We start from the raw sequence: 25,746 nt of genomic DNA on the forward strand, positions 1-25,746 counted from the left end.
CAGACTGGTGTTTGCAAAAGTGTTTGACAGCAAAACCAGAACAGGAGAATTAACCAAGAAATAGCTGAACAAAAATATGATGGGGGAAAATCCCATGATTTCTTTCTTTTTTTCCTTTTTTTTCCTTTTTATCCTTTTATTTTTTAGCTTGACTGCCAGGTTCTGGAATTGCAGTCACCTCTAAGGCCTTCCAAGTAGGAAAGGAAGATATAAGTTTCCAACGACAGCAGATAAACATTACACATGTATCACTAATCTGGGCATGAATGGCAGATTGATTTCTTCCAGATGCTCTTCATTTACTGTGTACATCTCATACCAGGTAGGTTCAATATGCCCAGGAGATAGTGAGCTCATGTTCAGCGAGTCCTGTGCATTCTAGAAGCACAGACTTTGCTGTTCACAGAAGGTAAATGCAATAATCTGCAGGTGTACAATAAACCCAGCAGCAAGAACTCGTAGGTTAACATTGTCCAAGCCTGCACTATTGCCCATGTGGATTTGGCTAACCCAGTCCCAGCAGTTCTTGTGCCCATGTTCAGTGCCAGGAATTTACAATGAAAACAAGCCTATAGATTTGTTTTAAGGACAGAGAATAAAAATTGACCAGAATAAGTGAATATTATTGTTCAGTATAAAGTTCATGAAAAATTTATTGATGTTTTCTTTCTTTTTTTTTTTTTTAATGGGGACTGTTTGCTTTTAACTGTCATTGCATGCTGATAACTTCATTGAATGATTCACTGTGCCAGGTCTTTTATTTCCCCATCCTTCCTAATCCTGCCTGCTCAGAACCATGGAGTACGTGAAAATTTTGGATTTCTCTGATGGCCTTTTGTTTCTCTCTTGCTATCATTTCAATGCTTCCCTACCTACCTGTAGTGCAGTCCCACGTCCCACAGATTTTAATTGAGCAAAGGAACTCAGGATCATTAGCAAATGGTGCAAACTACATCCTCCAAAAGCGCTATCCAGGACTGAGGTGTGGGCTAGCATTCTGTGGGTGCAGCACACCGCCTCACACGCTTTAAAGTGGGTCAGAGCCGCGCCATCTCCACCCACCCATCTCGTGTCCCTGGTGTGTTCGGTGCTTCAAAGGAAACTGACGCACTTTAAGTGCCTCGGAGTTTGTGCCAGCACCTCTAGGACACAGTGGGACAGGTTTATTTTCTTAAGGCGAGCAGGTGGGCTGATGTGCACTTCCCTCTGCAGTCCTCAATGTGGTGGGTATGCAGCGTGTGCTTGTCCCCAGGGCCCGGCTGCCACCGGGCTGCTGCGAGGTGCTGCTACACGCTCAGGGCGCTGCGACCGGCAAGGACAGCGTCCCCAGTATGGAATCATCCCAGAGGAGGCCCATGTCCTTCGCGGGCGGCTTTGTGCCTGCGGCTATCATCTCCTGAGGGCTGCCTGGGGGCCGCACAGCCTGGCCTAGCCCCTCACCAGTGAGCCGGGTCAGCCGGAAGGCGCCGTGAGGTGCCGCCGGGGGAGCGCCTTTCCCGGGCGGGGGTGGGCATCCCTGTCCCCAGAGCTCCTCGGAGGGCTGCCCGGGGCCCCGGCGGCGGCGGCTCCCGGGCCCGTCCTGCCCCCGGAGTGCGGTGGGCCGGGCCAGGCGCGGGGCCGCGCCGGGGCCGCCACCTGACCGCGGGGCGCGGGCGGCGGGCGGGGCGGCCTCGCTCCGCGCCGAAGTTTCTCTGACTTGTGCAAAGAGAGAGGCAGGTCCCGCCGCGGCGCGGGGTGGGAGAAGCATCGCGGCGGAGGAGGAGCGGATCGGCGCGGGCGTGGAAGAGAGGTGGGCAACGAGCGATGACCTTTGCAAGGAGCCGGCGAGGGAGCGGGGCAGAGGCAGAGCGAGCGGCAGCGCGGGGGGATGCTTGCTGAGAGCCGGAGCAGAGCCGCCCCGTAATGTCACCATGTAAGTCCCTTCTCCGGGCTCTGGGGCGAGGGCTGCGGCTGCCGCCCGGGGCGCTGGGGGAGCGGGGCTGCATCGCGGGGCCGGGAGCCCCGGGCGGCTCGGCAGGGCTTCCCACCACCCACGGGCAGGTGGTGAGTAATGTCAGGGCTGAGCCCTAGTGCAGGTAGGTAGGGCTGAAGGAATGGGGAAGCGGGGAAGTTTCAAGCCGGCAGCTCGGAAGGCAGGGCTGGCAGGGCTCTGCCCCGTCCGGGCTCCGTGTCCGTCGGCGGCCGCTGCCTTTCCAGGGCGCCCTAACCCCGTCCTTGGGACCGCTCTGGTGGATTTCCCCGTGCTTGCGGGCGAGTAGCGAAACACTTGGCCCCGCTGGCCGCCTGCCCTGAGCGGCGGTGCCTCCGCATCCTCCCGGCCCCGGCCTCTCGGCTCGGGGCCGCGGCCGCTCACGTCGAGGAGCCCTGGCACCCCAGGCAGCCCTCCAGGTGAGGTGCCAGCACAAGTAGGGAAAAAGTAGGGGAAGGGAGAGGGAGGGCAGGGCGGGCTTCACAAAGCGTTCGCATCCGCGCCGCGACTCTCGGCAGCGCACGGAGCGGGGGCAGCGCACGGAGCGGGGGCGAGGGGCGGGCCGGGGCTCCCCCTCCTGCCGCACCGCACCAGCCCCGGCCGGACACTGCCCTGGCCTCCGGCCGCCTTCCCCGGGGTATTTCTCCTTTGCTGCCCGTGCCTCGCCGAAGGTAAGGCGAGGTGCTGAGGTTTGGGGCTCGGCGTTCCGCCGGTGCGTTCACAGCCAGGAGCGAGGTCCTGTACAATCGGTACAAGTGAAAAGGGCAGGGGGCTCTCACACAGAGCCGTCAAGTTAAGGCACAAATCGGGAGTGCCTGAAGATTTAGTGTTGCGGTGCTACCGGGTTGGAAACAACCAGCAGATTTGTTGCCTGCAACTGGGAAAAGTTCCCTTTGAAAGAAAAGTCAAGGGACTTAGATGGATCTGATAGGGCTGATACTGTTTAAATTAAAAGGCAGCGTCTTATTTTTTTTTTCATCTCTTTTGATGAGCATGAGGGTGTTTTCAAAGCTGGCTGTAAGAATAATTAGGAACTAGTAGTGCTTAACAAAATGAAAGTTTTAAGGGGTATTGTGTAATTAATCTTTCAAGACATTAATGTACTACAGTTTAAAGTGATGGTTTCAGAGTTAAAATCAACTTCTCTATTAATCTTGGGGAACTAAACTGTGAGTTACAATCATCTTTCACTTGAAGTTCTACTTGGGAGTGATTAAAATGAAAATATTTTTGTTTACAATGTGTGTGAGAAAAAAATTGTGAAATTGATGTTATCTTTCTTTTAATTTTAAAGTGTCAGCAATGTTTTTCCTTAATAGCTTTAGACATGTCAAAGACCAAAAAAAAGTCATGTCAGCGTGCCTGAGGCAGAATTCACATCCTACTCCAGGGAATTTTGACAAAGTTTTGAACACAGAAGATGGTGTATTCCAATTTGTATTGCGTGTTTTGGGTTGATACAGTCTACAAATTAAATACTCCAGCATTATTCACATTTTGTGTATGTTGTCCTGCAGAGCTGTATATTCCCTAAAAGGGAATGCTGTTTTGTCTGCTAGCTGGCTGCTGGCCTGTAGAATAAGATTTAGTAGTTGGATGTAGCAAAACTCCCAGTAATTCCATCCTGAACTGTGTCAAGTTACTATCCATTTATGGTTTAGATAATTTACATGTCTATTTTGCTCTTCTGAAATGAATTGTGAATAAGCTCATTGTCTCCCTATGTTATAGGAAATGAAAGTAGCTGTGGACTAGACTGGACTGAACTGGTAGCTGGAGTGCATAGATGGCCATGTCACACAGTGCACTGGGAAATGCAAGTCCACAGAAAAATTAGTACTTCAGACTTTAGAAAAATCAGACTCTGCAGAAGGCCAAAACCCTCAAAAAAACCCAAAAAGTTGAGAGGGATTCCTGTTTCTAGACTATATCCATCTGTAGTAGATGTACTCCTACCATAGGTGTCCTAATAATTCCCAAATATGTTGGGTGAAATGTTTTGGCTCTGCGACAATCTAGAGTGATTTCTTCAGAGCTGCTAGTGTGTTACCAGCTGGGGACAGAACAGGGCTTTTTCATTTAAACTGATACAAAATACAGAAGAAAACTCACTATGAGCAGTGTTCAGCAATTTTTATGTAACCAAAGACAAAGACTGAAATAATCCATGTCTCCATGTCTGAGATCTTTGTTACAGATCCATCTCTTTGTTGCAGGGTCCATCTCTTTGCTTACCTAAATTCCTGGTGTGTTTTGCTACATTGCTATTCTGATATCCATCCCCTGTGCTGTTAATGAATATTAAATGACAGAACACATCTTTTTAATACTATTTAAAATAACACAAGACCAAAGAGGTCTCTTGGGTCATCAAATCAGTGCTGTCAGGGGACCATATCGTTCCTTGATGAGCTATAAACAAGCTCAGAACTTGCTGATTTTTTCTATTGAATATTATTGAGTTATTGTTTGCAGATTTTTCTATTGAATTATTCATATGCTGTTTGTATTCGCTTCTAGATGTTGATTAACACTAGTAACCAAGAAAAAGAACCTTAAAATAAATATGGTGGCTACTAAGAGGTGAATAATATCTGTGTTTTTTTAAAGCCTCGGAAATATTTTTCAGTTATTGTCCGAAATGTCAAATTATAAAAATATCAGGGATTGATTTTGTTGGGGAAGAAGCCCTTTTGTTGGCAATTATCTGACTTCCATCCCTGACAACTTCTTTCTTGTGTGAACAGGAGTGTTACACATCACAGTGTAAGGCTGTGAGAAGTCAGCTTTCTGAATTTTGACTTTTTGGCTCTGCAAGATCCTAGGAACACATAACTAACCGATTTCCTCACTAATTTATAGCACTCAGCTAGTGGTTATGCTTTGTAAAACAGTTTTTCAGCAATCCTCTCCAAAAGAAACAGCTCTGACTCATGGTGCCCACATTAGTGGGGTGTTTTGGTAGTGTGTGCTTCTGTGTTCATTCTTGTCGGAGTTTGATAAACCTTTTTCTTGTCAACTGAGACAATGTGGTATAAAGAGAATTGTTTTGTCCTTCAATGGAGAGTGGAGAAGTGGAGGAGATAGTTTGCTCTTTTTTATATATTTGTTTTATTTATTTTGGTGGAGAATTGTGTATTTTTAATAGCAGTTATGTAGTTATCTAGCTTTTTACTCTGGGGGAAAGTCTTTATAGCTACTCCTTTCTGCCTTATAGTTTGCACTTATTTATGCTCTGCTCTGTTGTTGCTTATCCATGTTCTTGAAATCTTTCTTGACTAGCACTTTTTACATGGGTGAGGGTGAGGAAACAGACTATAAATTATCATTCTCGAGTACCACGGAGTACTGGCTTGTAAGCATTACCACAATGCAAGTAAACAGTAACAGATAGAAATTGGCCAGATTAAATACCTCTTTCAGATTAACATAGAATTTCATTCACACCAGACCTAAGCAGCAGAAACTTGTCATGTTGTTTTTCCCTGAGTATCTCAAATGTGTTGTTTTGGATTCTCCCATTATTAAATGAGCAAAATCTTTGGCTGAGCTCACAGTGGTATCAAAAGTGATGATAAAGACAATTTATCAGTTTCATGTAATTTAACACAAAATTATTCTGAATTAATAAATAATTGTTTGTTTCCTAGTCTAATAACTGTTTAATGTGCTTGCTCAAAACAAACCAGCAACAAAAACCAGTAATGCAACCACTTCTACAAGTTTGCATTGGTAGATTAAGCAGCAGGATGCCATGTATCTCATCTGCAAACTCTTCTGTGGGCACAGGAAAATTCTTTTGTATCTCTGGTGTGTCATGCTGTTAGCCCCAACATTTCCATTCCCCCACTCTGTGAGTATATATGTATGCCGTATGTGTTTGGGTGTGTGTGTAACTGTGCTCATGTCTTCAAAGGACTTCTGTTCAAATTCAATTTTCTAAATTAATATTAAAGTTATTGTGGATTTATGAATTATATACATTGGAAAGTAACAGCTCCAAAACCTCAGCTTTCTACTGTTGAGATTTTAATAGGGATTTTTGGATCACTAACTGGAAGGACAATAATTCTATTGTTTGATAATCCAGTTTTGTATGTCTGGCTTCATCAAAGAGATTCTTGTATTTTGGAGCCCCATGTTTTCTGAGCTTGCCTTCAACACTTGTCAAGTGTGACTTTGCAGTATCTCAGAAAAAATAAATCTGCTTCAGATTCCTAATTTGATACAACTACCCACAAAGAATTTAACTTCTTTTGTAACCAGATACCTGTGCTGTGTAGCACTGCACTCAAGGGAAGCCTAACTGATTGCAGCAGTCTGCTGAAGTGTCATTTACCTGGACCCATTGGCATCTAGCCCACAGGAGTGCTTTGATGAATTACTACTTTTAAAGCTGAAATATTACTTGTTCCTTTGCAGTGGTTTCCACTTGGGGAATAAACAGAAGCTTACACTGGAAATGGTTTTATATCTGCCCCCAGCTTTTACTGGTGGGTTCACAGCAATATCTATGGAGAAGAAGGAAGAGTTTTGTCCTTATTTACCTCAGTAGAGGGAGATAATATCTTACTGAACAAAAGCCAGTTATCATCACCAAATGGGAGAGGAAGGAATTGGTCAAAATAATGCATGTTGTATTTCGTTACTTGTTACTTCCTTTTGCTTGCTGCTAACTTGTTGAATAAAACGAGACGTGAATGTAGTGGAGCACCATTCATTTTGGGTGCATGGTTAAAGGTATGAAGAAGTTTATTAAGAGTTTTGCTTCCTTTTTTGCCCACAGTGGAGGAAGCATTTTGGTTTAGCCGTTAAATATCCTCTAGCCTGCAAGGGAAAGGAAACTTTAACTTCAAGCTATAACTGGTAGAGACTTTTCTATAACTGCATTTATTTTATGAAATAATCAGTATGTCCCTGACTCCTCTGGCAGCATAGGTGAGCTCCTAGATTTTGGCAAGGAAAGTTTCAGGATTTTCATAAAAGTTGTCAGCAGAAGATATCATAGCTGTCAAAACACTACAACTGAAAAATGGAAAGCTTTGTTAAGGGTAGAGGCAAATTATAATCTACTGTCTTTATTTAGTTAATAATAAATATATATTTATGATGTATAATTAAATAGAATAAATGTGTTTATATGTGTAAAATTTCATATTTCAAAAAAACCTCTAACTTAACTTTTTCAGACTGTGCTTCTTGTTTTTTTTCACTGAAATACCACCCACATCTATCTGCTTAGAAGCCCAAGGCTGACCAGTCTTCCATTTTGCTGTCTGCTGAGAACCAGACAACATAATTTCTGACCCTTTTTAGCAGACTTTTGTCTCCATTTAAGCAATACTGGGGCCATCCATAATTTTCACTACTTTATTTACTGCAGGCTACTAGTTTGACTAACAACAGAGTCTTCCTCATTTTCTTGTCTTGTAAAACTCCCTGAATTCTTGGTTGCTTTTCTTTTTTCCCACAGGATGTCTCATGGAAGTGAAATGTGGTGCTATCACTGGAAATGGAAGCTGCATCACTGTCTCTGCTTGTTTACCACATATATTATATGCATGCAGCAAGCAGGTAAGTCAGCAATTTATCTTCTTGTATAAATAAATGATCCAGGAGCCAAAGTTTTAATGACCAAGGATTATGCTTATGTATGGCTGAATTCTGTACAATATAACACTTTGATGAAAGTGATGCATTATGATAATTATTTGTGATTTTATAGCTAGGGTCCTGTGTTCTGCTACTGCTGAATTTTATTTTTGCCATTTTTACAGTTGTGGTGTTTTTAATTGTCACTATTTTTTTCCTTTGAATTTCTTCTTTGAATTCTTTAATTTTGCTCTTTCTTTGTGTTTACGTTGTTAATGCCTGCCTCTTATGAATTTCTTCTGGTTGTTGAAATTCTGTGGGTAATCATGTAGTTCTTCCATTTTCCACAGTAATGTTTGTGCCTGCAGATTGTGCATTTAATAACCCTTCCCTGTAGTTCAAAGTGGTAAAATACCTGGAGTGTGCTCATTATTTTTAAAAGCTTTTATGATTCAAATAATAGAAACGTTCTTCAGCAAATTATATGCAAGTTATATGTAAGATAACTGCACACTGTAAAGAACCATCAGTTTAAACTTTACATCATCTTGATCTGTGGTGACACTTCAGCACAGCATAATGTAACATTTTGACTGTTTTCTTTAAACACATGAATGAGAGATTTCATTCAGTAAATGTCTTGTCCTAACCACTGAAGTGCAAAGTATTTTAGGAGATCCAGCTGCTTTGCTGGAAAAAAGATGTCTGGAGTTTATTCTGGAGCATATGAAAATTTTGGAGCAGCTTGTGGTGCCCAGCTAATTCTGTATCAGATGGATAGTTTTGCTTTGACAGGCTTGCCATTGGAAAAAAAGATTGTTTATATATAGAAAGGGTTTCTAACTTCTTTGGTAATGTTTTTCCTTTTTAAAAAATGCTTTTTTTAATTTTTAAACCTACAATTTTTTTAGAGAAAAACCAATGTTGTCAGTGTGCAGTAGCACTTTCCATATTCATATCATTTTAATAGGTGTTTTCTATTTCCATTAAACTGTAGCCAGAAATGCATTTAGGATCTGCTCTCACCTGTGGTTCCATTGACGGATGGATTTTGTGTCTTCGTGTTCCTGGTCCATACTTGATCTTGGGCCATGCTGCTGCCATTCTTTGCACAAAGTAAATCAGCAAAACCTCCTCTAATTTACGTGTGCTGTGTGCTGTTACCTGGTGACTAGAACACTAGGATGCCAAAATTGTTATCCTTTGCTAATCCCTCTTCATAACAAATAATTGATAACTGAAAGTGTAGGTGACACAGAAACCTACACCCTGTGAGCCAGAAGGTCCCAGTCAGTGCTGTGAGGACAGAGAAAGCCAACCACAAACCGACCCTGCAGTCAGCTAATTGCACCATGGCTAGCTGTGCTGCTGCTGAACAAGTAAGGTCAAAAGCCCTGTGCCAAACTCCAGGATACACTTCTATAAAATCATATATGTCCCTGGCTAACCTCCTCAGCAATAAAATGATTGGTGCCATTGGACTGTAAAAGCAGCCAAAGTGTTCCAGTCTCAAGTGCATCCCTGTGGGGGCTTTTCCTTTGTTGCCTCCACAGGAATAGATTTGAAATCTTCAAAACTGTCAATAAATGGAAAAAATATTTCCCTGTCAGTCTGAATAATAAGTAGATAAATAAGGTACACTGGAAATGGCCAGGTTTAATAGAAAGATGTTTGCTGCTCAGTAGTGAAAGAGATGATGGGCAGTCTGTTCTCAGTACTCAACTGAAATGAAAACGAGACATTTACCTTTACAGGAACCTGTCATTTGACAGTACTTGCCTGTAGACCCTCGGGGTTTGTATTTCTTTTTATGTTGATGTTAAAGCATAGGTTATGCTGCAAAATGGAATCTTTTCATCTACCTTTTCTAATAGAGCAAGACAGACAAAGCAGGAAACGCTGCTGCTCCTGCATTTTTTATTTCGTGTTCTTAAAAGGTATTGGTCACTTTGGCTGTGGATTCATATGGTATTCATAATCTCTCTGGCAGCTTAAGCTTGACTGAATTTACAGTAGAAATCTCATAAAAGCCTGACATTCATCCAGATTCTCTAGTGAGCTGTAAGCTTAGAAAGCTATTGGTGCTTATTAAGCTTTGCCCAGAGGAGGTTACATACAAGCAAGGGATTAAGATCATCAGGTCCAGGTTTTATGGATTATTTCAGGAGCTATTCATAAGGATAAAGATATCAGTCACACTGTGACATGGAAAATGCAAAAGTAATAATTTTATAGTTTAGTTTGAGGAAAACTACAATGCTGGGCATGCTTTCAGAAACAAAGCTTAGGAGAGGGATTACACAGCAGAAAACTTAGAACAGGAGTGAGATGGTCTGTGGAAAGAATATTCAGCCACAGATTGGTAAGGTACTGACAAGCAGGTGCAATAGGTCCAGTACCTCAAAGGAATCAATGGATGGATTGTGACACTTGAAACAGAAAGAAATTATTAACACAAAAATAATGATAAAAATATAGCATGTACTTTAGTTAAGAACTCGGCAGCCCTAAAGTCTGGGCACACTGGCTTCAGGTTATGTGTTGTGGGTCAGGGCGAAGTTACTGCACAGCTCAGTTAGTAACTTGTCATGGTTCCATTCCTGTCTGAGGTAGATGCCCCTGATAGTCTTATGTGGGTCATTTAGCTGTGCCTCAGTTTCCCTGTGATGAGTGTATGTCTCACCTCCCTTGTAAACAGCTTGCCTGTCTTCCAGTGAAAGGGCTGCATGGCAGCTCAGATGTTGGAATGGGGGTGTTTTAAACAGAATTTTAAAAAACAAATTTAAACAAAGTTACATCTGCTTTTATAGGAGACTCAGATATTCCTAACTTTTTGTTCCTTTTTACATTTCATTCATTTCAGAGAGCCCAGGAGAGAACAAATGGAGTGAACAAAGTTCTAGAAAATGTAACTAATGAAGGCAAACAGAAAGAACTAAGATTTTTTGGTCTTTAATAGACAAAAGAGGGAATGCATAAGAACTGAGAGTATTTCAGGAGGTAGGTGCAGTGGGAAGGGATAGACTGATCTTTTCAAGTTGAAAAGGCAAAAAGAAATGGGCTTAAATTACAAGAAGATAAATGAGGGGAGGACATCTCATCAAAAGGTTTAGATAGCAGTGAAATAGATGTCAAGAAAGACTGGGAAATCCCAATCCCTGGAAATGTATAGTAATATCTACCAGAAAGGGCTTAAATCTACAGTCCTCTTTCCCTGGGGCTGAGAAATACATTATAAAATTTCCAAACTTCCCTAATATCTATAGTTCCTTCTGAATCATTGTCCTGTAGAATCTCTTTTGGTTAAAAATCTGGGAAATGAGAAGACCCATTGGAAAGTGCACATCTTGGAATATGACAGTGCTTTTGCTGTGTCTAAAAAATTGTTTTGCTGTTAGTCCTGCCACAATGGCTTCAATTTATCTGACATAAAGAAGCAGCAGTTCAGTATGGTAAGGAAAATCAGTTGCTTCAGGTGTGTGTAACCTCACAAAAACGTTCAGTTTATTCCCCCCTTGCTTTTTTTCTTTTCTGCTGTCATAATAAAATGTCTATTGTTTCAATATTGTGCTGTCTTTTGGAGTTGTCTGCGCTCTCTATAGTAACTCAGGAGCAGAACTGGAGTTTTCTCAGTGATCTTAAATGCAGATTGCAGTTTGCATAATTATTTTCCAGTCTAGTTATTGAGTGTCTTGTCAGCACTGGAATTCCAGAGTTTTCAACACTTGAACATTTGAGGAGATAGCAATATCCTCATAAGAGTTTTCACCTTCTTATGTCATTAGTAGACTTATAGTCAATATATATATATATATATTGACTTATAAGAGTCAATAAATATTTTAAGTTTTGACTGCTGTGCAGCCATAATTAATTTTATTCAGAATGTGGAAAAATTTATTTTAATAAAGCCATGAGGACATCTATAATTCTTACTACACTATTTCTGCATTATGCCCCATGCTGATGTTACCACAAAATTACTGTGGCTGTAGCTAATGCCAAAATGAACCTTTGTCCTTTGGTCATCCATCAGTAAAGTACACTGGTGTCTCATTTCCATGTCCTCAGAGCAGTTTAATCAATTCTCAGCAGGTCACCAAAGTGTAAATTTCAATTCTGTTACAGCCCCTGGAATCTAAATTTTAGTGGTGATTCAAAGAAAAATTTCTGTATTTAATTCATCAAGAAAAAAAAAATCTGAAGGCAGGTCCTTCACCCACGTCTGATGATGATCCTCAATATAAGATCATCTTTGTCTGTTATGGTCCTTAATTGTGCCTGCGTAGGTAAAGGAGGGAATCAAGTCCTCCCTTTTTTATGGGAGGATTTCAGGGTGAATCTGTGGGTCCAGAAGCCTAATGAGAGATGGGAAGTCAGAATGGTGGGAAGTATTGCTCATGCCACCAGCGCTAGCAGCAAGAGTTGGTGACACCATGAAAATGGATTGGGCTTTATCTGGCACAGCCAAGTCAGGAAGTGTGTAAGGTTTTCTGTGTTGCTGTTCTGGTGGCCTGGAAAGGCCCAGGGATGGCCTTGGAGAGCCGACGCTTCAAAGGACGAGGAGAGACTTCTGATCTTGTCTCGGTCTCGGTGTTTATTAATTGTTTATCTAAAAGATTTTCTTTCAGCCCGACAGAGGTCTGCACAGCAAGTCAGCCATGGGCACACTGCGAGCCCCCGGGGCGGTCACTTATCTTTATACTCGAAGTTACGTGTACAATATTTATCATTTCTCCCCAATACCTTCTACCCTTATTAACCGGTGCACTTTTAGTAATGACCAATCCCAAAGTGCCACCACCACCACAGAAGATGGAGGCCAAGAAGAAGAAGAAGAAGGACAGGACACGCCCCAATTCCTCCATCTTACTTCTTTAGACCCCCCTGTACCAAAATCCTAAACCCTGTGTTTTACACTTTAACTAACTTATCCCTTCACCATTCACCCAGTGAATTCCTCCCAGCCTTCATACAGGTCTCATCTCCTGTGTAGGATCAAAATCCTGCCACCAGACACTTCTGGCAACATTCCAGGATTCCCGAGCCCCCCAAGGGTGGTCTCGGCCTCTCTGCACCTCCATCCTGAGGTGCTGAGATCCCACAGAAGTGTGGTCTTTTCACCACAGATCTCAAGCTGCCTACCCCAGACAGGGGCCAAAGATCCCATCCCTGGGCAAACGATGAAATGGTTGTCAGCACATTCCCTTATCTTCCTCCTTACCATGTGCAGAGCAAGAGCCCAAGTGGCAAGGCAGTAATGCAGTCCAATCCTCACGTACAGCAGGGGGTGGTTTGATAAAGTTGTTACTGGTGCTTTGTCAAACTCCTCTCATGGCATCCCAGGGATGGGAGTGGGTGTGCATTTATTGCTGAGCAGGGTAAATGTGACCGATAGTTCTGTCCCTGACTCAGGCATGGAAATTCTTATTTCTCAAAGTTATGGAAAACATCAGGAAATTTTAAAAGTTTGGAAAAAATATTCAGTCTGGCAGTCTTTCCTTACAGAGGCATACATAAATCATGAGTAATTGAGAGATTAGTCAGAAGGAATCTATGTATTTAATGAACTGCTCCAAGGTTTTTTTTATTCTTTCCTCTTTCTCTGTCAGGGTTTTTTCATATATTTTAATTTAGCTTAAACAAAACATATAATAAGCTATCTCTTTTATGTTCTGTTTAATATCTAAATTTTTGCTGGCTTGAGACGTGTTTAGAATTTCTATTCATACAAATCTTGCAGAGAAAAAGTTGCTAGTTGTCTTTCTTGTATTTCCCCTAGTTGACAGTTTGTTAATATAAAAGTAAATTACTATTGAAATGAATTTCACAGGAACCTGCCTTTCATTACTTCTGTTTACTTTTTTTAGCTATAATCTTTTGATGGTGTTGATAATTCTTTTCCTTTCCTTAAATGTTTCAACCTCTTTGCATTAACCAAGACGATACTGCCTTAAAAGCACAGTGATTTTTCCCCCTCCTCTGATATGGAATGTGCTCAGGCATTTCTAAGCTGACTACGACCTCATTGTACAGGGTCTCATCACTCCTTCATTGGAACAAAGGCTAAATAATGTACCTCTCTGTAAACACTATACCTTCAAAGAAGGAGCAACCTGTCACAGAAGGTCCAATCTTTACAACCTACAGTATTTTAGAATCTGTTTATAAATTATTTTTGCTTCATTTTCTCTGTTCACTGTTAGAAATTAAAAATCATAACCAAGACAAGCTCGAATATTTGTCAATACTGTTCATCACAACACATAATAAAAGTACCTACCTTAGCAGTATCTCCAAAACTAGGCTCAGGATGACTTGTGGCCATCTGGACTGTGCTTTACAAAAGCCTGCCCTGATAGGGGTTATTATGTGAAAAAAATATTTTTATGGTATTTGTCACTTGCTCTCAATAAAGTGAACGAAAACTTTAGAACAAGATGTGTTTCTGTCTTATTAAAAAACTGAATTTTTGTGAGTGCCACTTTTTTTCTCCTGTGGATTACTAATGTGAGAAGCATTGTATCGTGAAGGTGCTAACTAGAAATAGAAGTTTTCCAGGTAGAAGTTCCTAACATACAAGTCTAGCAATTGTGTGATGTGCATTTCAATAGGTATCACAATTAATACTGTGTAATTAAATTGGTTGATTTAATATCCTAATGGACTTTTAGAAGTGAGTAATTACCACTGTAAAGTCAGCATTTCTCAATTAATCAGAAGGGCTGATCTTGCAGATTTTAGATGCCTATTTTAATGTCCATGATTATTTTTGCTAGAGCATAGTATTTGTTTACTTAGTGGGATTGTTTAAGCTTTTTCCACAAGGTGTAACATGTAATGCTAACTAGAGCAAGGCCTCAGTTATCACTTTCTGATAAAGAAATGTTCAAATTTGCATTTGCACACAACCACAATACAGAGATGTCTGAGAAAGATATACAATACTAAAATGAAGAAAAACATATATGATGTTTATTTTTCAAGAATCTGAAAAAAAAGTGAGGGAATTGTGACTGTGTATGAAAAACATCTGATTAAATTATTCTCATGTACTAAGTCTGAATTTCTTTCTCTCATCATGGAAGAAAAAAATATCTCTGCTGTGGGAGGAAAAAAAGTGTTTTAGCTATAGACTTAACATTTTCTACAAAGTTAACAAAAATATTAAAGTAATAATGATAAGTTACATCAGAGAAGTACATCCCTTGCTGTGATACATTGAACCAAAACTACTTGTCCTGCCCTAGATATGACAATATAATTTATTTTAATAAAGCCATGAGAACATCTATAATTCTATGAGCATGCATATCAAGGGAAGGGAGGGTTTCCAGAAACCCCTCTTGTTTTGTCTGGGTTCAGTGCTTGCTGGTCTGCCCAGTTCCTGTAAATGACAGACTAAGCTCTAACTCTTGCTGCAGTGCAGGAAAATTAAGTGTATAATTCAGAGTTAAAAGTCTGCCTATGCAGTCTGGCCTCCAGATGTCTTTCACAGAAGTCTATTTTAATTGCTGTCTCTGAAAAGATCAAGCCACTTTCCACTTTAAACCCATCTCCACTCCTACATTTTTGGTACCACTATGAACTTGTGCTCTTCTTTTATGATCTTTCATGTTGTAGGTTTTGTGGAGTTTTTTGGTTTATTTTTCCCCCTGGAAAAATAAACCCCCTCTGGGGCTACAGCTGCTTGAACAGTATGGTAACTGTTTTCAATTTGTTAGTTGGAAATGATTTTGCTAATTGTTCCCAAGATTTCAGCTCCCAAAGATATTTACCAATTCCCATTCTGTAAATTTCCTTTTCAGTAATTTCTGAACATCTTTTCAGTTATTTACTGGCTTGATCAAATTCCAATGCAGCAAATAGTCAATTTTGACAATAGAGGCCACTACAGTGGTCACTCAGATTGCATAATCCTCTAAAACTACTGCTGTATTAATTAAGATGTTAAGACAGTTAATATTGTATGGAAGTGTCAGCATGGCATATTTTCAAAGACATTAATGTTTGACAAGTTCTTCTAGACTGAAAAAGTGTGTATTGTAAAATAATTTACTCAAAGAGTGACAGAAAATTCCTATTTTGAAACCATTTTTCTTTTGGATTTCCCCAAAGCAGGCCAGCAGTCTCCCAGTACAGTTTTTTTCCAGAGCTAAATATCTGCAAGAGCTTGCAGGGTAGATCCATGAACACAGGGTAGATCCATGAAAAGATTGTCACACAGCTAATGTAATTTTTGAAAGGCTACAATGCAATCAGATTTTTTTCTAGTTCCATCTTTTTTCACTCATGAATATGCTTCTTAGCGGGTGTCAGACAGAAAGCTGCAACTCCCTGCCTCGAACAGAGTTTGTTTTGTTCAGATGCATGCTCTGACTTCTCAGAGCTCTCTTAATTAAGAACTGTGCAGTGACAAATCAATACTATGAAAGTCAAGGCATTTTTTAATCAGAACTTGCTTTTTAGGTGGAGAGAAAGACCTCATGGTTGAAGTTATCACAGAGGCATTTGTACAAGTGACCCAGTCCTCTGTGCCTTTTTTTTAAGTGTGAGGGCAACTGTTTTTTCTCATTGTCTTGAATTTACAGGAAAATAAACAGGTTTAAATTTTAATTTTTTTTTCTTCTGATTCTGTCTAAATATCTTCCCTATCCAAAGTATGATAGTTACATATTATACTGCACTTTATAGAAACTGAAAGTGTACAGAGAATCCTGAAATCACTTGTCTGATGAGTTGTTAAAAGTACAGAAAGGAACAGTCTTTTGCAATGAAATCTAAAATAACAGATTTTATTCTGGTATGGGTGCCCACCCATCCAATATTTTGAATAACAAATCACCCAAGTGGTGTTAACTTATATTGGGCTTTTACTTTGGTTTAAAGAACCATTATATTTCATGTATGTATGTAATATACACACAAAAATAAAAGGGCAAAATGCTGGTGCTGAAAAACTGCATCATTTGTACAGTGGATTAGAAGTTGTGGAGTTTAAAAAAACAATGTTTGACTGATAAAGGGACTTAAAGGAAGCAGAGCAATACCAATAATGTGCCCCCTCTCTCACATGGGTAAGCCTGGTACATCAGATGTGCACTAGCTGCTCTGGTGATAGTTTATTTTATAACTGGTTTATAAAGTGTATTTTTTTTTTTTTTTTTTGACTAGTCAGATTTTGGCCATTTACTATTTCTGTGAGGTCTAGTATTTTGATCATATTTTGAATTGGCTATGCTTCTGCTAAAATCTTGCCATTGGAACTGGCAAAGGCATTGTATGTCAGAGATGCCACCAGTCAGGCCTTCCCTTTGTCTGTCTCTGCATATGAGGAACTGCTCCACTGTTGAGTGATTATTTCACTACTATACAAATGAATTGCATTTAACACTTCTTCATTCCTGGAAAGGTCTCTGGGGAACTCGAAAAGGCAGAAGTAGCATGGGTAGAAAGATAAATTTCTCCTTCCAGTAGCACATGGCAATCAAAAGATACGACTGAGGATTAAAAAGGCAAACATCTTTCTGTGCACACACACCCTCTCTCTAATAAAATATACACATATTTTTCATGTGAGTAATAACAAACAGTAAGTTTCTAAATCTCTGGCCAAGATCTAGTAACTTAGAAGTTACCTGCAAATAATATCTGGTATAGTTGTCTTTACTTTTGGGTGGGTTTCCTTATTTATTGGCAGTGTTGATGTATGTGATACAAGTATTCTGTTTTACACAACTCCTGTGCTTACTGACTCCTTTGGCTATTGCCTTTAACAAAAGTATTTGCAGTTGTTCCTTTTTTTGGAGCTTAACAAAATTGAATTACTGGCCATTTAATCATAGAATCAATAGCTGAACTTGAGATGTTAGGAAAAAAATGCTTGGCTGCATAAATCTATTCTGAATAGCACATCATAGCAATGGAATGTAGCAGATGCCAGAAATGTAGCTGAGAAGAGTCCAGTTTTTAAAGCTATTGTTTTCAAAACATTTATCTTCCCTTATCATACTAATAATTTCTCTGGTATAATAAGTATTCTGAATCTGAAGGAGAAAATTACAGCATTAATTTAAAAATTTTGCCATGTTCTCTTAAAAGCATAATTTTTCTTAAATAATATTCTTTTCAAGAAAGTAAAGGAAAATAACTTAGTAGTAATATGATTGAGAAAAGAATGACATAATTTCATAGAAAGTCTGTGCTGTGCTTTTTTATGCTTAGGAGTGGGGAAATTGAGACAAATCTGTTTTAATCTTCAAATAGTTTTTATACAACTTCTGGACTAAAATATAAGGAAATTCTTAAGTGGATGTTCAGCTGTATATGTTCTGGTGGTTCCTCCATGGATTGTGTGACATTCATTTTACTGGGTCCCACTAAAGTCTGTGCAGGTTTGACTATCCCTGAATAAGAGCAGAGTTACATCACTGTGGAGCCCTTTGGAAAACCCCTCCCCAAATATCCAAACAGAAACTATGTGGAAGTTGGTGTCTTGGCCAAGCAGTGCTCCTCTGTCAGAGGAAGCCAAAGTTCTGCCCCATGGCTTTAAAAGGTTTCATTTGCATGGTGCTGCATTGCTGTTCAGTGTTCAGAAAGGAAAAAGGCTTAAAGAAGGAAAGAAAAGTTGCTGTGTACACTTGGCAATGATTATATGTTGTAACTTGTGGGTTTTGTCTGCAGATTACTGTGATCTCACCCAGTGAAATGGAAGAGGGTTTTGTATTCTGTTTTTTGTCTGTGTAATCCCCATGTCATGTGAATCCTTTCTTGGTACTTAAAATTTACTTGAGCTCCAGAAAAAAATTCAGATGCACAAACTCTTCTGGAAGGATTGATACTGAAAGACTTTTTCTTCCATCAATGTTCCTGGTTTTTTGGGGACATGGTACCATTTGTGGGAGTCAGAGCACCTCAGATTCTATGAGATTCAGTATTGAATATTCTCAGCACTGTCAAAAACTGAGCAAAGGAGAAGCCAGCATTTTTACATTCTATCACTCTCTTTTTCAGCTAGGTTTAATACATCAGACTGGGGATTGTTCAGTAACTGTCAGAGTCAGTTAAAATATCATAAGAATCCAGACATCCACTCTGGTGTTTAATCCTAATGCACAGAAGAAAGCTTTGTTTTCCCTTTTGAAGTGAATTGCTTTTGTTTATAGTGGCATGATTTTTTCAGCTTTCCCCTTATTTTACTTTATTGCATATGTTTCTAGTGAGAAGACAGCTCAGCCTGGCCAGAGTTTTAATCTTCAGGGTGAGGTCTACAATGCCTCTTATCTTAATCAGCTACTGTGTTTATTCACTTGAAATACGTGAAAATCCAAAGAAACATCTTTTATTAGCAGGGATGAAGCCAAACTTTAAAAAAAAAGGAAAATCAAGTCTACAAGCAATTTGTGGTATTTCACATTAGATTTTGATTAGTTTCCCTTTGCAGAATTCTATATAAGAAATGATACAAGGACAGCAGAATGGAAAAATAATGTCATATACTGTAATAACAAAAAGGTCTTAAACTAGAATCTGGTCATCAAAATGTGACCAATGTGAGTCACAAACATAAATTACTTAATAGCGGTTGATTAAACCTTTTTTTTTTTTTTCTTGCCAGGAAGCTCTTCTGTGGTACTTGCAATTTGTTCTTTATACTTTGTCATAATTTAATTCTCTTCATGTTTGTGGTTCAGTTTTTTATTCTGGCCCTCACAACAGTCCCTGTTTATCCCTCTTATATCATTCCTGATAGTAATTATGGTGTCGGTGTGTAAAGAGAGAAGTGTGCCTGCAAATACTGATGGTAACAAAAATGACAGTCAAATGCTGTGCAAGTAGACTTTGTATGGCCGAGGTGCTGTATACATCCAGGAACCAGTTCCTTGGGAAGCAGGGAGGTATTCTGCACTGCTATCTACCACTGATGGGCTGTACTTACCAATTTGTCAACAATTATGAAACCCACCAAAGACCAATATGCCCAGTCTAAACAATGATCTGGGAAATACATTCCCTTATGGACCTTTCTTGGGGTTATGCTATGTATTACACATATGAAGCCTTCAGTAAGATTGACAATTTGCCTGTTCTATTTTTAAAGCTATAATGCAAATATAACTCAAAGAGGATTGCCCACCTAAAGTCATAAGATAAATATGAAATAATAATAATGGTGGTATTTTATTACTTTTCTCCATGTAAGACGAGCTTTCTTAAGTAAATAAGTAGTAATTGGCATTATCACTGCTGGAGATACATAGTCTGGAGGTAGCATCAGCCTGTGCTTGTGTACTGCTGTAAATAAAGCTACTTATTCTTTGATGTTACTTTAAAATATGCAATTACTATAAATTATAAAAATTACTTATAAAATTATCCTAGAACATTATGTTTATGATACAACTTAAACTTTAACAGAAGCACATATTGAACTAACATTTTGTATAAGTTTAAGGACAAATGTCCATACAGAAACATGATATTATGTTTGTTTGGATTGGGCAGGTGGATCTCCTGTGTGCGCTGACAGATTTGTAAATCCAGCCACAGAGCACAAAGACTTTGTACACACTTTAAGTAAATTATGTTATTGAGTATAGGCTGCTTTGGTCATGGAAAAATATATCTTATGAGACTTGAATGAATAATGGCTTTCATTGTGAGCAACTCTTTATCAGCAGCAATAAGAGAGGTTTGAGTAAATATCCAGGCTCCCAATTATAGGTGGGTAATGACATATCCTTGTAATCTATCTTTTCTAATTATGACACAGTATGTTTATTTCTGAAATGCCACATGCTATTAAATGGCTCTTACTTGTCTGTTACTGCTTTAAAGTAATGCAACCTTTTAATCACACCAATTCTGACAAAGAGTAAGACATTAATGTATTTTTATTTTGCAGTAATTTCCTGTCTTATGTGGAGGTGAGGAAAAGCTTGGGATTCAGCTAGTGAAATAGAGAATTATAATGTAGAATCAACAGTTGCTAGTTTAGTTGATATGTCAGAAACCTGTGTGGTAGACCAGCAGGGAAGGTTTCCTTTGATTGTCACAAAATTGTAGTTTTCAAATTTGACTTATTGTAAATAATAGAATAAAACGTTAGTAAGAAAATAGATAAAAGAAAATACTAAGTCTAGAAAGTTGTCAACCCTGTAATTAGGAAACAACAGACTTGAAGAATTCAGCTTGCCTATGGATTTTTCCATTTTCACATCCATGGTGATCATGCAGAGTGTATTACAAAGCCACCTGCTTTTTGTGTCAGGCCATCAGTTTTGTACAAAGTAGATATGCCAGGAGGTAAAAAAAAACTAATATGGTTTTTGAGGTCTTTGTCTAAAGTGTGGCCAGAGGTAAAATACATACACTGAATGAGGAACTGGATTGCAAAAAGATCTCATGGCAAGAGTGGCTGAAGGCTGTGCTAGAAAACTGAAGTCTGTCACTATTTTCTATTATGGGTGGCTCAGCAAATGAATATCGTGCCTATCTTTAATGTGTCTCAGTTTCTGTCACTAATTTACACCTATAGAATGATTTGCATCTCTGATTGCAGCTGAGGTGGATAGGAACTGTCTTTGACTATATTAACATCTATAAAATGCTGCAAATCACAAGTAAGTTAGATCTTGCATGTCTGAAACACCTAACATCAGAAGATTTTTCTGAACTTGATATTCCCCAGATATACTTCTGTAAAATGAGTTTAAGAATACTTCTTCCATCACAGCCATATTGTAAGTTTTGTTAATAAAATAACCGTTGGAGAAAGGTTCAGATGTTGCATTAATGAACACCACAGAAGAGCTCATGAGGAAGTCAGTGATAATGCCTCTGGAGAGAACTGGAATCGCTTCAAGGTTGAGGGTAACACATCGAAGAACAGAAGTAAAGCAGGTTACTGCAAAGTTGCTTATTTCATGGGGTTTGTCCTTCCTGTGCACTGAATGAGATCCTGCAAAAACAGTAGTATGTGATTATGTAATTGAAGATTTTTTTTCAATTATCTGTGCACAAGGGCCAGAGGAAGGTTAACTCTGGCATTTCCTAACTTCAGTTGTCCTTGATTGTGCAACCCTAATGGTGTCTGTTTCTGGGAGGGGTTTATATTGTTGAGATGTCTGTGTATATGTAGATAAAACTATAATTAGTCTTAGAGATACTTTAGTTAGAATTCTAATGTATCCCATATGAAGAGCAGAAAGTCCTCTTAACAAAATGTAACTTACTTATTTTTCTTGTTTCATGCATTCCCACTTAATCAAGGTGTTCTCCACTATATTTTTGTGACATTTTAAGGAAGCTGAAGATGACAGTGATTGGAGTAATCAAACTATTTCCCTGTGAAGCAATTTGCTTAGGTCTAGAACTTCCTTTTTCTTTTAATTATTTACTGCAGCCTTGTTAAAACAACTGCAACCTGGTTCGGTACAACCTAGGTAACACAGTATTTCATAATAAAAAAGGAAAATAGGAACAGAGAGATATTTTATTGTTGTATCTCCATCATGCTTCTATCACCCGAAAGATTTTTTTTTTCACTTTATTTTTGTATTCTATATATAACTTCAGGGGAATTGGTTACACACTTAAAAAATATGATTTCTTAATCTTCCATGGTATTTTTTCTAGGGTGGTACATGGGTGCAGTTTGGTTTGGGTTTGCGGCAGAGGGGGGTTAACTTGCTTGTTTGCTTTTTGTGTTTGTTTTTAAGGCAATGTAATTTTAGATTATTGGTGATTGGTTTGAGTTGTCCTGTTGGAAATAGGAAAAAAAACCACTTGGCATTAGGAATAGCGGATTCAATGTTACTCTTTAGTACAAGAGTGACAAGAGAATATCTATCTAGGGAAAAGATGTTAAGGCTTTTACTTCTGCAGTGTTAGTTTCTGAAGGAGCACCTGGGGAGTGTTTTAGTCTGGATGAGCAGTTCAGTGTGGACCGAGGTTTGAGGGGAGGTGGCATTTTTCTAGGAAATGGGGTTCTCTGAAATGCATACAATCTTTCTGTGTATCAGTGTTAATGGCAGGGTGCCCAGAGCTTTGTGGAGAGATTCCTACTTCTTCAGCAATAATTAAAATAAATAAAGAAATACAGTTAGTAAAGGGTAGGATATCTTTGATGTTAAGATAGTCTGTTAGATGAAAGACTGGAACTGGCATGCAGTGCCAAGCACCCCCTGCTTCCTTAGTGACATTGGTGCCAACATCCTCAAAAAGAACAAGGATCCTAATCCTTAAGACAGCAGATTGAAAAAAGATTTCCTTTAGAGCTGAGGTTGTTTTTCTTACTCTCCAGACATGTAGCTAGTTGTAAGACAAATGAGTCTTCTAGAAATTATGAAATGTCTAATAACTTTGTCAGTTTTCAGATTACAGATTGTATGAAATCAGTTTTTTCCTATAACTCTGGACAAGTTTTGATACCCATCTGCCCTTGGAAGAGATGTGGGTCTGTTACTTTAAGATGGGGTCAAACCAGCCCAGTGTTCATACCTGGGCATCTGGAATAGAGGAGTTAAAGCAAAGCCTGTGTACTTGATACTTTTCCTCAAAACTCCCAGTTTCCAACTCTTTCCATTTTGGGAATGCAGATCTAACTGAGGCTGGCGTGGCTTGCTTGTTTGGTCTGCAATGCATTTCTGCCAGCTAGTTGCCCCCTCCCTTTGAACTCACCCATCCACAGCTGTCCTCAGGCAGGGAGTGCCAAGTGTCCATTTCCTGCTGTATGGAGGACCACCTTGTTCTCCTTACTTTGAACCTTCTATTACAAAGGGTCACTAAGTGATGACAGTGAGCAGGTACTCCTTATCTCTCTTTTCCCTGTCACCTACAGACCTTTTGTAGATCTTTGTCTGTTCTCCATCACATTGCCTCTTTCCCAGCTTGAGAGTAGCTGAATACTCCCTCTTTTGCCCTGGCCATCTCCACCCAGAGCCCACACCCATGCATCCTCTTCCTGTGGCTCAACAGCTTCACTAAACCCAGGCTGGGACATCCACATGTGCCCTGGGCTGTCACCTGGCTGGGAGCAGTGGGTCCTCCTCCATGGTGGAGGAGGATCTGGAAGCCAGGCTGACCCAGCACAGACAGGGTCCTCACTGGCTGGATGCAGTCTCACCATGTCTGGGCTGGGTTAATAGACAGGCTGAGGTCCTGAAGCAAGTCCAGGCTGCATCCAGAGAGTCCTGTTAGGAGCAGCCAGAGACAAAGGCCAGAGACAGATACACCTACAGCATGTGTTCAGCAAGAACTGAAAGCCAATTAAGGGCTTTTAGTGCACTCAGGGCACTGTCATGCTTATCTATGTTGAATTTTATTTGTCATTTTATTGCCTAGTCCCTCTGTCTTACAGGAGACTCCTTTTTCTCTTCTTTACAGCTTGCCTTCAAGGTATCTACTGTCTGGAGCAGCTTTCCATCATCAGCAAACTTTGTCTGTACTCCTCTACTGCTTTTCCAGATACTTTCTGGATACACTAATTAGTGTAGATTCCAGCAAAGACTGCTGTGGGACTCTGCTGGTGATTTTTTTTTATGTTTTTACACCTTCCAGTTTGCACCAGTGCCCTACTTCTTAGCCAGTTACTTGTCCGTGCCAAAACTTTGCTTTTTATACAATGCCTCCTTAATGGCTCTTAAAGCTTATGGTGAAAGTCTTTGCCAGAAATTTTCTGGATATCCAAGGGAAATATGTCAACGGGGTTATATTAGACCACATAGCACAACTGAAGCCTGCAGATAGCTCCAAGAAGTTTATAAGACAAAATTTCACTTTACAGAAGTCATGTTGACTCCCCAAATAGATTTTATTTATCCAGGTGTCCACTAATTCTAGCATTTTTTGTACCACAGCTCCTTTGTGGTAGCCAAGGCACTGGTCTGGTCAGAGGGAAAAATTGTGGTAAGCTGGTTTTACTTGACTGCCTGTTACCAGCAAACTGTACAGGTGTTAACATTATTAGCAAATCTTTAGGATGTATGACTTGTAATAACACTCCTGTTGCAGTGCTCTAGACTAAGACTGCATCTGGTAAAAATGGGCTCGAAAATAATAACATGTGTTTGATCATGTTGACAAGCAGTGGAAAGGACTGAGTGGTACTTCAGGTCCTCTGTTAAAATGTAATGAAAGCTTCGAGCAGCTCACTGGAGTGATAATCCCTCACAACTGTGATCACTAGCTAAACAATCTTTTGAGTTGCAACGAATAGCTAGACCACCCTCTCAATCTCTGTTGAAAGTGTCAAATGACTGTTTTTCCCTCAGACTGTGAAGGGGAGAAAAGTGTAATCACTGCAGAAGGAATGGATTCATTTCTTCTTTCTTCTGAAATGGAGAAGAGACAGAAAGAAACTGTGATGCAGAAGGAACCAAGATAGTCTGCAATCCACTATTTATGCTATAAGTTCTTTCTCACAAATGAGGGAACAAGCCTGTTATTCTGCACAGTACAGAGCTGGTAGCCATAGGAATAATGTCCTACCTCTCCCTAAAAGTCCTAAAAGGACTTCCTCATATCCTTGTATATAAGGATAGATTATTTCTTATTGGTGGGCAGTTCAGTGATCAGCTGGTTCTGACACTGAGGTTTTTAGACCCCCTCTGTTTGAAAGACCATGCAGATGTCAGCCCTAAGCAGAAGATAACACTGTTGTGCTAGTTTTGGTTTTTTAGCAATCCAAATGGCAAGAAACTTCTGATGCTATTACTTCCTGTAAAGTAATTGCTTTCTCAAAACAGGGCAGCTTGTTGCTTGTAAATGAAGTAGCAACATTTTCATGGGCAGGGAAAACCAAAATTGACTTAGAGGAGATTTACCTATGAGACAAAGTGAAGTTAAATATTTGTAGACTGGAAATGGGATTTTTTATTGTCATAATTTTTCATGAAATAATAACATTTCACATTGCATCTGTGCTAAGAGTCACAGATTACAACCAGAATAAGGTGATTTCCCATTATAGCTGCAGCTTTGTCTTTTGAAGTGAAACTGGACCTTTGGTTACTGGTGGGGATACACACCTTGAAGAAGGATGATCTTCAGGCAGAGCAGAGAGTTGCTTTGAGCAGAATTCTGCTGTGGGTAGCAGACCTACTGCAGTCCTGCTACATAAGGTGTAGGGTTGCCTTGCTGCCATTAGGTAAGGGATGTGAATGTATGGTTCACACTTTTATCAC

General features: G+C 39.8%; 1 protein-coding gene across 4 annotated transcripts in view; it reads left to right on the forward strand.

Moving 5' to 3' along the window:
- Nucleotides 1–1,712: 1,712 nt before the first annotated feature.
- ADGRG6 (adhesion G protein-coupled receptor G6) overlaps nucleotides 1,713–25,746 on the forward strand; it is a 110,466-nt gene continuing 86,432 nt past the window's right edge. For all 4 annotated transcript variants that reach the window (XM_059467641.1, XM_059467639.1, XM_059467640.1 and 1 more), the window contains exons 1-2: nucleotides 1,713–1,912; nucleotides 7,443–7,543. In XM_059467641.1, coding sequence (XP_059323624.1) covers nucleotides 1,911–1,912; nucleotides 7,443–7,543 — 103 coding nt within the window. In that variant the 5' untranslated portion in view covers nucleotides 1,713–1,910. The remainder of the gene's footprint in view (nucleotides 1,913–7,442; nucleotides 7,544–25,746) is intronic.

This window comes from Ammospiza nelsoni, chromosome 3, assembly GCF_027579445.1.
Source record: "Ammospiza nelsoni isolate bAmmNel1 chromosome 3, bAmmNel1.pri, whole genome shotgun sequence".
NCBI lineage: Eukaryota > Metazoa > Chordata > Aves > Passeriformes > Passerellidae > Ammospiza > Ammospiza nelsoni.